Source organism: Bos taurus, chromosome 16, assembly GCF_002263795.3.
Source record: "Bos taurus isolate L1 Dominette 01449 registration number 42190680 breed Hereford chromosome 16, ARS-UCD2.0, whole genome shotgun sequence".
Classification (NCBI taxonomy): Eukaryota; Metazoa; Chordata; class Mammalia; order Artiodactyla; family Bovidae; genus Bos; species Bos taurus.
In genome coordinates, this window is record NC_037343.1 from 54,855,426 (window position 1) to 54,868,192 (window position 12,767).

Genomic DNA, 12,767 nt, shown 5'->3' on the forward strand with positions numbered 1-12,767 from the left:
CACAGAGACCTAGATTTGAGGCCAGGTTCTGCTGACTATTAGCCAGGGAGCTTGAGCAAATAGCAGACTTGACTGCCTCATCTGTAAAATGGAAATAATAAAACACCAACTACATAAGGTTGCTGTGACACAAAGCTGGCACAAATCCTCAATAAATGTGAGCTCTTACTGGCTTTGCAGCAGGTTAGATACTGTTAACACCTTAAACCTGATCCTATAGTTCTAACAAGGAGATTGATTTTGTTAAGAAAACACCTTGATAAACCACTTGGAGGACTGGGCAGAGATGAGACTGAAGTTATAAGACAGTAATAGCTAAGACCAAAACCTGGAAAAAGAGGTTGGAAAAAACCAGGGTCCCATAGTGGGTGGGTCCCCAGTAAGGGGTCGACTGATTTCTCACTCAGGCTGGCATCATGGCATAGAGCTTAGGGCCACAGGGACAAGACACCTACCCCTCCAGCTAGAGTCTTCACCTCCCTCTTTTGGGCACTCCTCCTCCCCTTTACACACACACACTCACACATACACAAATCCTTCCTAGGAAGAAAGCCACATGCTCCAGTTGAGTAGAGATCCTACTAATCTACTTTTCTTTCTTCCTCTTCACTTCCTGAACTTTTTCTAAAAGCCTGTTTCTGTAAGGTTATTTTCAATGAAAGGTAATACCTTAGTAACTAGATATAAAAGCAAAACACTTCTTTAAAAAATATTAAAGACTCTGCTCAGTTAGTAAAAGCTCCAGAAAGTGTTTCCTGACCACCTCCAACTTAGGTACCCCTCTCCTGAGCTTCCAGAACACCCCTCTATACCAACTCTACCAGCTGAAATTATCCAAGTGTTTGTCTCATTTGCCTTAACCAGGTATCAAGCTTCAGGCGTGCTGGGGCCCTGACTTACTCCTCGAGGTATTCCCAGCAGCTCATTCCACAGCTGACAGGCAATACTTTGGCACTGACGGATCTACAACTGAATCTGGACATCTCCCAAGGAGAAAGGCCCTCAACAAGAGACAGGTAGGGTCTGAAACGCTATCTACCTCCTCACTGCAGTAGGGATGCTCAGACAGTGCACCTTCCAAGGCCCAGAGCAGCGTTCTTACTTATTAACATCCTGGAAATCCCCTGGTCGCGGACTTTTGGAGTGACGTCCAGTATGCAAATACTCAGGGCCTGGTCCTGGTGAGCAGCAGAAACGATGCTTTGTGTGAAAGTTCCACAGGCAGCAGAGGGATCTTTTATTAATCATTTCAATGCACACAGCTGTTAAGAATCTGGCGAAGTTTTATTTGGCTGGGGGGAGTGCATTTTCCACTTGTGGGCGTCTTGAAAACTTTCACACTAAAAAACAAAAAAAAGAGTTGATAAAGTCATCAGTCCAAAGTGGGAAGCCAGAAATTGAGGGTAGAGAGACTAGGGCAGCAAATATAACAGAGAGAGGCCTGAACATAAACCAAAGACCCAAGTTCCCAGGCAGCCCTGCCACTTCCAGGTGTTCCATGGGCAAGTCAGCCCCTGCTCTCAGTATCCTCCCATGAGAAGAGAGATATCAATGCCTCCCTAGGAGGTGGGGAAGATTAGTGGGTGTGAGCCTGGGCCGACTGGCAGTATTCAAAGATAGGCATTATTTCCAGCTACAGAGGCAGAAGACAGAGAGTTCAAAGAAAAGACAGAAGGATGAATGCTGGGGAAGAGACACTGATTGAACCAGCTTCCACATCTTGCTGCATGCATGCGTGCTAAGTCACTTCAGTTGTGTCTGACTGTTTGCGATCCTATGGACCAGTAGCCCACCAGGCTCCTCTGTCCATGGGATTCTCCAGGCAAGAATATTGGAGTGGGTTGCCATGCCCTCTTCCAGGGGCATCTTCCCAACCCAGGGATCAAACCCGTGTCTCTTATGTCTCCTGCACTGGCAGGCGAGTTCTTTACCACTAGCGCCACCTGGGAAGTCCACGACTCTCTACAGTGCCTGCAGAAGATCCACGGGGAAAGGGGAGAGGACGAGAGAAAGCAGCCACGGGCCAGAGTCGGGTCAGGTGGCCAGGAGTGGACTCCCCTCATGTCTCTGCTATAACGGACTGAAGGAATTTTTAAGATTTTTTTTTTTAAATAGGCTTCTAACTCCACTGATAATGTTACCCTGGCCTCAATCCTCCTCTGATTTTAACCTCAGTTTGTTCATGTTTAAGATGAAAAGCTGGATCCAAACACAATTCAGTTGGCCTGTCCTTTGGCAGCATCCCTATGCTTCTTTTCCCACTGGTTCTTCCCTCATGACACACCTGTGACATGTGTGTACTGAATGAGCTGCATGCAACAGAATGCAAGTAAAAAGCCCTTGTTTTTGCCTTGGTCCTTTCAGCCCCACTATCTGGAGATCCAACCAGTCCATTCTGAAGGAGATCAGCCCTGGGATTTCTTTGGAAGGAATGATGCTAAAGCTGAAACTCCAGTACTTTGGCCACCTCATGCGAAAGAGTTGACTCATTGGAAAAGACCCTGATGCTGGGAGGGATTGGGGGCAGGAGGAGAAGGGGATGACAGAGGATGAGATGGCTGCATGGCATCACTGACTCGATGGACGTGAGTCTGAGTGAACTCCAGGAGTTGGTGATGGACAGGGAGGCCTGGTGTGCTGCGATTCATGGGGTCGCAAAGAGTCGGACACGACTGAGCGACTGATCTGATCTGATCTGGATATGTGTTTTCCCTGTCGTTTGGATGAAAGCTGAACAATACATGTATTTTCTAACCACTCTTAGGCGTGAAACAAAGAGGTCCTTTGTCTTCCTTTAAAAGACCAGCCCAAAGTAATAATAGCACCCCACTCGATGCAAAGCTTTCCTCTCCAGTTTGTCTCTTCAGTCTTGGAAACCCACTGTACAGAGGAGGAGTGCATGCGTGGACTTCACTATTTCCCCTGTTTTGCCTCTTCACCTCCTCTAGTTAGCTGCTAACTCTCAACCTGAGGTGTTGGGAGGGAGGGAACTGGGGGTAAAGACACAGTTGTTCACGGCTCTTACTGTCACCACACAGTCAGGGTTCTCTGAATTTGGCAAAGTTTAAACACTTGACTCCTCTAAGGCTGCTCTTAGAAATGTTGCAGTAAGATGATATGGCCATCAGGTGGCAGTAAAGGTCTTTTTTCCCTGTCAGAAGAGCCTACTATCAGGGCTAGTATTAAGACTAGGTAATTTCCCGAAGATGCTCAATTTCCTTCAGAAAGTTAAATATGCCTTCCCTCTATTTAAAAATGAAACAAAAAAATACATGACACTAAAAACATCAATCTGACTAGCATACATATATATTTTTTAATGATGCTAATAAACATTTAAAAGTTTAGTCAGACTCCTGAAACTTTTTTTAGGCCCATCTGTAAATGTCCTTGTAAAATCTAGTTTTAGCAAGAATGCTAAAAAATCAGTTTAACCGGAAACCCCACCCTCAACATCTGATCACCATCAATATCTGATCAGGTTCCTCATCCTCCAGCATTCTGAGGTAATGTCTGATCACCCAGGCTGTCTTTAGCAAGACTCCTGTTAGTCGATTTAACCATCTTCCTCTTAGTAATTTTCCTGGTGTTCCTCTTAGTAATTTTCCATACACTGACCCCCGTCTGCTTCTTGGCTATAGATACTGCTTGCCCATATTGCAGTGGTCCCTGTATCTATTACAACTGAATAAAGTTGTATTCTGAATAAAACTTTGTATTCTGAATAAAGTCCTGAGTAAAGTCTGCCTTAGTAGGGAACAAACTTTCAAAGAGAAATCTCCGAAGTAATTAAATAAAGACATAATTTATCAATTCTCCCCCTCTCCCAGTTAACACCATGTGATTCTAAATCTTGTTCCCAGATTTCACTTATAATTTACCTTCCCCTAAATTAGATTCAGAAACTTTCACCAAGGGCTCCCTGTAAGGCATATTGCCACTTAAAGGACTTCATGGATGCTGGGGTCCCTTGCTGAGTTGTGTCTCTGCTGAGGGGGAAATATTTAAGTACCTCATTCTGAAAGCAGTGTGCTCAGAACATGAAATAAAACTAAAGATATAAGATGCACCGAGACTTTGCTGCTGTGGGCTGGAGGGTTCAGAGAAGGTTTTCAGGTAGGAGTTGGACTGACAGGCTCTTGAAAGGGTTCCAGTACAAGATGGCACATAGAAGGCACCTGAACGCACCTCCTCTCATGGACACACCAAACCTGCAGATACACATGAGGCAACTCCCTCTGAAAGAAAACCAGAAATCAGCAGAGTGACTGCTACACATTGGGTGAATAACAAAATACCCACATGTAAAAGGAGCTCAACATATCTTCAACTACTGCGAGTCACTGAGAACAGCTTGGACAACATCATGAAGGTTTGAGAAACAACCCACAGCTCGGACCAAGCTGAATGATAAGTTCATTCCCTACACAAGACCTGGGGAAAGGCAGTTGTTTTAGCTGATGCACAGACATCAATACAGAGAGTCAAGGAAAATGAAGAAGACAAGATTATGTGCCAAATAAAAGAACAAGTCAAAACTTCAGAAATAGATCTTAATGAAATGGAGATAAGTGATTTACTGGATAGAAAGTTCAAAACAAGGACCACTGAGGCCAAGAGAACAGTGCATAAACCAAATGAGATTTCAACAAAGAGAACATATTTAAAGGTACCAAACAAATCACAGAGCTGAAAAATACAATAATTGAACTGAAATATTCAATAGAGGGACTCATCAGACCACATCAGGCAGAAGAAAGGATCACCAAACTCAAAAATAAGGCAGTGGCATTCATCCAAACAAGGGAGAAAAATAAGAATGAAAAAGAGTAAAGATAGCTTAATGGGACTTAGGAGATACCATGAAGAAGATCAACTATTCATCACAGAGGTCCCTGAAGTAAAGAAGGGAAAGGAGAAGAAAACATATTTAAAGAAATAATGGCTGAAACTTTCCTAACCTGGGAAATAAATACATATCCAAATCCAGAAAGCCCAGAAATACAAAAAAAGGTTCAAAGAGACCCACACTAAGACATGTTATAATTTTCAAAAGTTAAAAATAAGAAAATCTTAAAAGCAGCAAGAGAAAAATAACCTCTTAAGTACATGGGAACTCCCATTAGACTATAAGCATATTTTTCAGTAGAAACTTTGCAGGCCAGAAGGGAGTGCCATAATATAGTCAAAATGATGAAAGAAAAGGTTGCTGACCAAGAATATACTACCCAGGAAAGCTGTCTTTCAGAAATGAATGAGAGACAGTTTCCAGACAAGCAAAATCTAAGTTTTCATCACCACTGGACCAGTCTTACAAGAAATGTTAAAAGGACTTCCTCAGGCTGAAGCAAGAGGATGATAATTAGTAATAGGAAAACATGAAAGTATAACTCTAAAGTTAAATATATAATGAAATTCAAAATACTCTAATGTTGTAAAGATAATGGATAAATCACTTATAAATCAGGTTAAAAGATACAAGTAGTAAAAATAACTATAACTATAATAATTTGTTAATGGATACACAAGGTTAAAAAAGTAAATTGTTACACTGAAAACAAAGAAAAATGTGTGAGGGACAGTAAAAAGGGGGAGGTTTTAGTACATGTTTAAAAATAAACTGTTACTAGCCTAAAATATGGAGAAGGCAATGGTACCCCACTCCAGTACTCTTGCCTGGAAAATCCTATGGGCGGAGGAGCCTGGTGGGCTGCAGTCCATGGGGTCGCTAAGAGTCGGACACGACTGAGCGACTTCACTTTCACTTTTCACTTTCCTGCATTGGAGAAGGAAATGGCAACCCACTCCAGTGTTCTTGCCTGGAGAATCCCAGGGACAGGGGAGCCTGGTGAGTGGCCGTCTATGGGGTCACAAAGAGTCGGACACGACTGTAGCAACTTAGCAGCAGCAGCAGCAGCCTAAAATAATGAAGAAGGAAGGCAATGGCACCCCACTCCAGTACTCTTGCCTGGAAAATCCCATGGATGGAGGAGCCTGGAAGGCTGCAGTCCATGGGGTCACTGAGGGTCGGACATGATTGAGCAACTTCACTTTCACTTTTCACTTTCATGCATTGGAGAAGGAAATGGCAACCCACTCCAGTGTTCTTGCTTGGAAAATCCCTTGGACGGCGGAACCTTGTGGGCTGCCATCTATGGGATCGCACAGAGTCAGACACAACTGAAGCTACTTAGCAGCAGCAGTACATACACAAAATAGAAAGAGAAAGGAATCTAGGCGTATTACTACAGGAAATCATCAAATTACAAAGGAGGAGAGCAAGAGAAGAAGAAAGGAAAAAAGGACTTACAAAGTAACCAGAAAACCACTACAAACTGGCAATCTAAGTCCATAACTATCACTAATCACTTTAAATATCAATAAATTAAATTCTCCAATCAGAATACATAGAGTAGCTATGTGGAAAGAAGGAGAGTGTTTTCCCAAAAGTTTTACTTTCATTTTAGGTCCAAAGGATTCACTAACAAAAGAAACCACTCACACACACACACACACACACACACACCCCAAACAATTTCAATATTTAGTAGAGGATCATTTGACTTAATTTCAATATACAGTCATTAAAAGATGAGAAAAGAGAGAAGCAAAAGCACATACATCACAAAATTGGGGCAACCTACATCTAGTCTTGAAGAGTGCTGGAAATACTCTCATTAACAGCAAGCTGGAGTCCCAGTTGGGAAAAGGTCCCAGATGGTTCATCCACCCCAAGGGTGAGACTTCAAATTGCAGTTTTGGGGACTCTGCTTATAATCCCAGGCTGTAAAGTGCTATTATCATCAGTTTTTCTGCAAAAATGCAGCTCTGGTTTTTCTTAACTTTTACAAAGCTCTTTGTTTCACCTGGTAAATCATAGGATTTTCTTATACCCCAGAGGGTTGGCCAGACCCTCAGAGGCTCAAAAATGCCAAGACCCACTCCCCCCTTTCTTATCTAAAGTCTGCCTAACTTGCTGTGCTTGCAGGCAGGCATAGAATCCAGGCAGTGTCCAGGAAGGTCAGAAGCAGGTCAAAGGTCTGCCTGCCTGCTTTTGAAGCCTGAACAAGACTTCCTCCATTTTAACTTCCATACCAGAGAAAGAGAGAGAGACTCCACTATACACTGCCTAAAGAGATCCACTTTAGCTGAGAGTGAATGGTTGGGAAAAGATAGTCTATGCAAATGGACACCAAAGCAAAGCAAGAGTAGCATATTATAACAGACAAAACATACTTTAAGACAAAGACTAGTAAGAGACAAATGTCATTATATAATGATAGAGGGATTAATCCAACAAGAGGATGTAACATTTGTAAATATTATGCATCCAACATAGGAGCAACTAAATATTTAAAGTAAATATTAACAGAATTAAAGAGAGAAATAGACCTCAGAGAATCCAATACACACTTTCAACAATGAGTAGATCATGCAGACTGAAATCAATATGAAAGCATGGGACTTAAAACCATATTATACAAGGTAGACTTAAAGGCATTTACAGAAAATTCCATCCAACAGCACCAGATTACAAATTTCTCTCAACTGCATGTTGATCATTCTCTAGGAAAGATCATATGTTAGTCCACAAAACAAGTCTTAATAAATGTAAAAAGACTGAAATCAAATCAGGTACCTTTTCTAACTACAATGAAATTAAAAATCAATTACAAGAGGAAAACTGGGAAACTCACAAATATGTGGCTATTACACAATATACTATTGTTTAATAATAATGCCTACATTAAGAAACAAGAAATATCTCAAAAAAACTAAATATACACCTCAAGAAACTTGATAAAGAAGAACAAATTGAGTCCAAAATTAGTATAAAGAATAAACTATTAAAGATAAGAGTGGAAATAAATGAAAGAGACTAAAAAAGACAATAGAAAAAAATCAATTAAATTCAAAGGCAGGTTTTGAGAAGAAAAACAAAATTGACACAGTTTTAGTTAGACTCAACAAGAAAAAGAGAGGGCTTGAATAAATAAAACTATAAATGGAAGAGAAGACATTACAACTGACATTACATAGGACAAATGAGCATAAGTGACTACTATGAACAGCTGCTGCTGCTGCTGCTAAGTCGCTTCAGTCGTGTCCAACTCTGTGCGACCCCAGAGACAGCAGCCCACCAGGCTCCCCTGTCCCTGGGATTCTCCAGGCAAGAACACTGGAGTGGGTTGCCATTTCCTTCTCCAATGCATGAAAGTGAAAAGGGAACGTGAAGTCGTTCAGTCGTGTCCGACTCTTCACGACCCCATGGACTTCAGCCTATCAGGCTCCTCCATCCATGGGATTCTCCAGGCAAGAGTACTGGAGTGGGGTGCCATTGCCTTCTCCACTATGAACAGCTATCTGCCCACAGATTAGACAAATTAGAGAAAATGGATAAATTCCTAAAAATATACAACCTACCAAAACTTAATCAAGAAGAAATAGAAAATCTGAACAGATCAATTACTATTAAGGAGATAAGGAGCTTGAATCAGTAATCAAAAACCTCCTACCAAAAAAAAAAAAAGTTCAAGAAAAGATGGCTTCATGGTGAATTCTAACAAACATTTAAATAAGAATAAATAGCAATCCTTCCCAAACTCTTTCCAAAAAAAGAGGAGGAGGAAACACTTGCAGACTCATTTTACAAGGCCAGTATTACCTTGACCCCAAAACCAGACAAGGATACAACAAGAAAGGAAAATTATAGGCTAATATCCCCAACTAACATAGATGCAAAAATTCTCAAAAAAACATTAGTAAATATAATTCAACAGCACACTAAAAGGATCAAACACCATGACCAAATGGGATTTATTCCAGAGATGCAAGGAAGGTTCAACATTCACAATCAATCAATGTGATACAACCATTAAGAAGATGAAGGATAAAAGTCATAAGACCATCTCAAACAGTGCAGAAAAAGCATCTGAAAAATTCCACATCCTTTCATGATTTAAAAAAAAAAAAAAAAAACACCTCAACAAATGAGTATATACAACACAAAGGCCATATATGACAAGCCATAACTAACATACTCAACGGGGAAAGCTGAAAGCTTTTTCTCTAAGATCAGGAAAAAGATAAGAATGCCTACTCTTGCCACTTTTTTAAATCTAGCACTGGAAGTTCTAGCCAGAGCAATCAGACAAGAAAAAGGATATCCAAATTAGAAATAATGAAGTAAAACCGTCACTATTTGCAGATGACATGATATTATATAGAGCAAATCCTGAATACTTCAACAAAAAAAATGAGAATAATAAATTCAGTGAAGTTTTAGGATGCAATTAAAAATATAGATTAAGTTAATACAGAAAAATCAATTGTGCTTCTATACCCTATTAACAAACTAAAGGGAAGAGAAATTAAGAAAATAATCCCATTAAAACTAAATAAAAAATAATAAAATAACCAAGGAAGTTAAAGATCTCTCATGAAAACTATAAGATATTGGTGAAAGAAACTAAAAATGAAAGGTACTCTATGCTTATGGATTGGAGGAAGTAATACTATCAAAATTTCCATGCTGACCAAAGTGATCTACAGATTCAATCCAATCTCTTCCAAAATTGCGATGATATTTTTCATAGAATTAGAAAAAGTAATCCGAAAATGTGTAAAACCTCAAACAGTGAAAGCAATCTTGAGAATGAAAAACAAAACTGAGGCATCAGGCTTCCTGATTTCAAGCTTTATTACAAAGCTATAGTAATCAAAACAGTATGGGACTGGCATAAAAGCAGACATATAGATCAATGGGACAATAGAGACCCCAGCTAATTTACCTCCTTTAGAAAAACAATAACAATCGCCTCATTTTTCTCACACTGATATTTATGTTTCTGTAATTCTTTCTGTCTCTGGGAAACTGAAATTTAAATACAATAGCCAAACCCAACTTGTGCATCTGGCTTAAATTACCTAAAACATAATATAGCAATGTAGACCTAAACATAAAAACTCTAGTGTTACTGCACTATAGGGATACCACATGTTCAACACTTCTTTTCATTTCTGTTTTTTCTAGTCATATCTTTAAGTGCCTAATGATAACAGATTTACTAAGCTTGTGCATTACTACACAATCTGTTGTGCTATGGTGAGACTATAACAGGACAGAACAGCAAAGGTTAAGGCTAACTTCTAGTGGAAAAGAATCTGTCTACAATGCAGGAGACCCTGGTTCGATTCCTGGGTCAGGAAGACCCTCTGGAGAAGGGATAGGCTATCCACTCCAGTATTCTTGGTCTTCGGAGAAGGCAATGGCACCCCACTCCAGTACTCTTGCCTGGAAAATGCCATGGATGGAGGAGCCTGGTAGGCTGCAGTCCATGGGGTCGTGAAGAGTCGGACACAACTGAGCGACTTCACTTTCACTTTTCACTTTCATGCATTGGAGAAGGAAATGGCAACCCACTCCAGTGTTCTTGCCTGGAGAATCCCAGGGACGGGGGAGCCTGGTAGGCTGCTGTCTCTGGGGTCGCACAGAGTCAGACACGACTGAAGCGACTTAGCAGCAGCAGCAGTAGCAGCATTCTTGGTCTTCCCTTGCGGCTCAGCAGGTAAAGAATCCGCCTGCAATGCAGGAGACCTGAGTTCGAACCCTGGGTGAGGAAGATCCCCTGGAGAAGGGAAAGGCTACCCACTCCAGTATTCTGGCCTGGAGAATATAATGGACTATACAGTCCATAGGGTCACAAAGAGTCAGACACAACTGAGTGACTTTCATTTTCTAGTGGAAACATTTGACAACAAGCAAACATTTAAAGGCATTTATACCCATAAAATGTTTAAAACAGTGCCAGGCAAAGAATAAGTGCTCAGTAGATGTAAGCTAGTTTCAATACCTGGGGACAAAATTGATGGTTAGATCAGGAAGTGATTTTATAACTAGTAAGTCATAAATAATGCAGAAATGGACAGAAGGAATGGTGGTGCCAGAGGCAAAAAAAAAAAAAAAGATAAGATTAAGAGAGAATGAAGAAAGTCCACTCATTCATTCAGTAGCCATTTAGCAAATGAGTGCTATGTGCCAGTTTTCAAAGGTTGAGGAGTTTGATAAGGGAGGCAGGTCTTTACAGTACAATGTGATAACTGCAATGAAAGAGTGATGCCCAGTGCAGCAGGGAAGCACAGACAAAGGGAACAAAAGCCAGTCGAGGAGGTCAAACAGGGGTCAGGGAAATGTCCTAGAATGACACCACAGCTGCCTCTTTCTGGGGCAGTGAGAGCTGGCCAGGCTAAAGCTGGGAAGATGGACCATTGCAGGTAAAAAAGGAACACTAAGCAGACACAGACTTAAAGCAGCCAAATGTGTACAGGGGAAGTGGGAACACTTCAGTTCCCCTCTGCCTTGGGAAACCAGTCAATTATTGAGCAACATGTAGTTACTAGAACTATATACACCCAACAAAGGTCCCATGAAGAAAGAAGACTTCTCGCATCGCTAGCCAACCTGAGTAAGAGGGTGAATACCACAAGATGGACTTTGGTGACATGGAGAAAGTTTTGTCTGCTTCACATACTAACCACTGAAGATATTGTTACATGTTGTATCTTAACTGTATTAATATCACTTGCAACCAAAAGAGACCTAATCAATACATGGTCTTCCACATTAACCCTCATAACCATCCTAATAGATTTTATTATCCCACCATAAAGATGAGGAAACTGATTCCCAAAGACATTAAATGATTTTTCTCAAGATCACAGCCACTAACAGAAAGAACAGGAACTGAATTTCAATAGTATGCATAATTTTATTTCCCCTTCCATTCTACCTCTTTAATGAAAATACAGCTTTCAAGACCTCGCTTGAATCTCACCTCCTTGCAAAGCTTTCTCTGGCCTCTGCTACAGCACATACAGCCTTTCATAGGCCAAGCACTCAGTAACAGTTTAATGTTTGAAGATAATAATCAATGATTGTTTAGCAAGGGCTGATCTGTGTGGGTACAATGTAACCACGGGAAAAAGAGCAACCACAGCAGCCTGGACTCAGGAGAGAAGTCTTATGTGAAGGGCTAGGCCCACTCCAGTGTTCTTGCCTTGAGAATCCCAGGGACCGGGGAGCCTGGTGGGCTGCTGTCTATGGGGTCGCACAGAGTCGGACACAACTGAAGCGACTTAGCAGCAGCAGCAGCAGGCTTAGGCAATGGCACCCCACTCTGGTACTCTTGCCTGGGGGATCCCATGGACAGAGGAGCCTGGTAGGCTGCAGTCCATGGGGTCGCTAAGAGTTGGACATGACTGAATGACTTCACTTTCACTTTTTACTTTCATGCATTGGAGAAGGAAATGGCAACCCACTCCAGTGTTCTTGCTTGGAGAATCCCAGGGACAGGGGAGCCTGGTGGGCTGCCATCTATGAGGTCGCACAGAGTCAGACATGACTGAAGCAACTTAGCAGCAACAGCAGCAGCAGGCTTTGACCCAGGTCTTGAAGACAGTGGAAGCTATGAATTACTAAATGCATCTGGGGTAGGAAGGGGAAAAACAATATTACATCTATCTTCTAGGTCTCTGGCTTTAATGTTATATTTTGCCAAATCTCTGATTATTAGAGAGAAAGAAACAATTCTGATTGAATCATCTTATATGTGCTTCTTTTTTGGGTGCCTTCTATGGACAAGACTCTGTGAGAGGTACCAAGATGAATTATTCACATACCTATCTTCTGCTTGCAAGGAGAGGAAGACCTCTACATAAATATCTCTAATAAAATGTACAAAGTTGAAACAACCATAAACAAGATATGG

At 41.2% G+C, this 12,767-nt stretch overlaps 1 protein-coding gene across 9 annotated transcripts in view; it reads right to left on the bottom strand.

Moving 5' to 3' along the window:
* The window catches only part of AADACL3 (arylacetamide deacetylase like 3), a 160,362-nt gene that overhangs the window by 78,872 nt on the left and 68,723 nt on the right, over positions 1 to 12,767 (bottom strand). For all 9 annotated transcript variants that reach the window (XM_059875794.1, XM_015475211.3, XM_005217222.5 and 6 more), the window contains one exon: positions 1,103 to 1,340. In XM_059875794.1, the coding sequence (XP_059731777.1) occupies positions 1,103 to 1,112 (10 nt within the window). In that variant the 5' untranslated portion in view covers positions 1,113 to 1,340. The remainder of the gene's footprint in view (positions 1 to 1,102; positions 1,341 to 12,767) is intronic.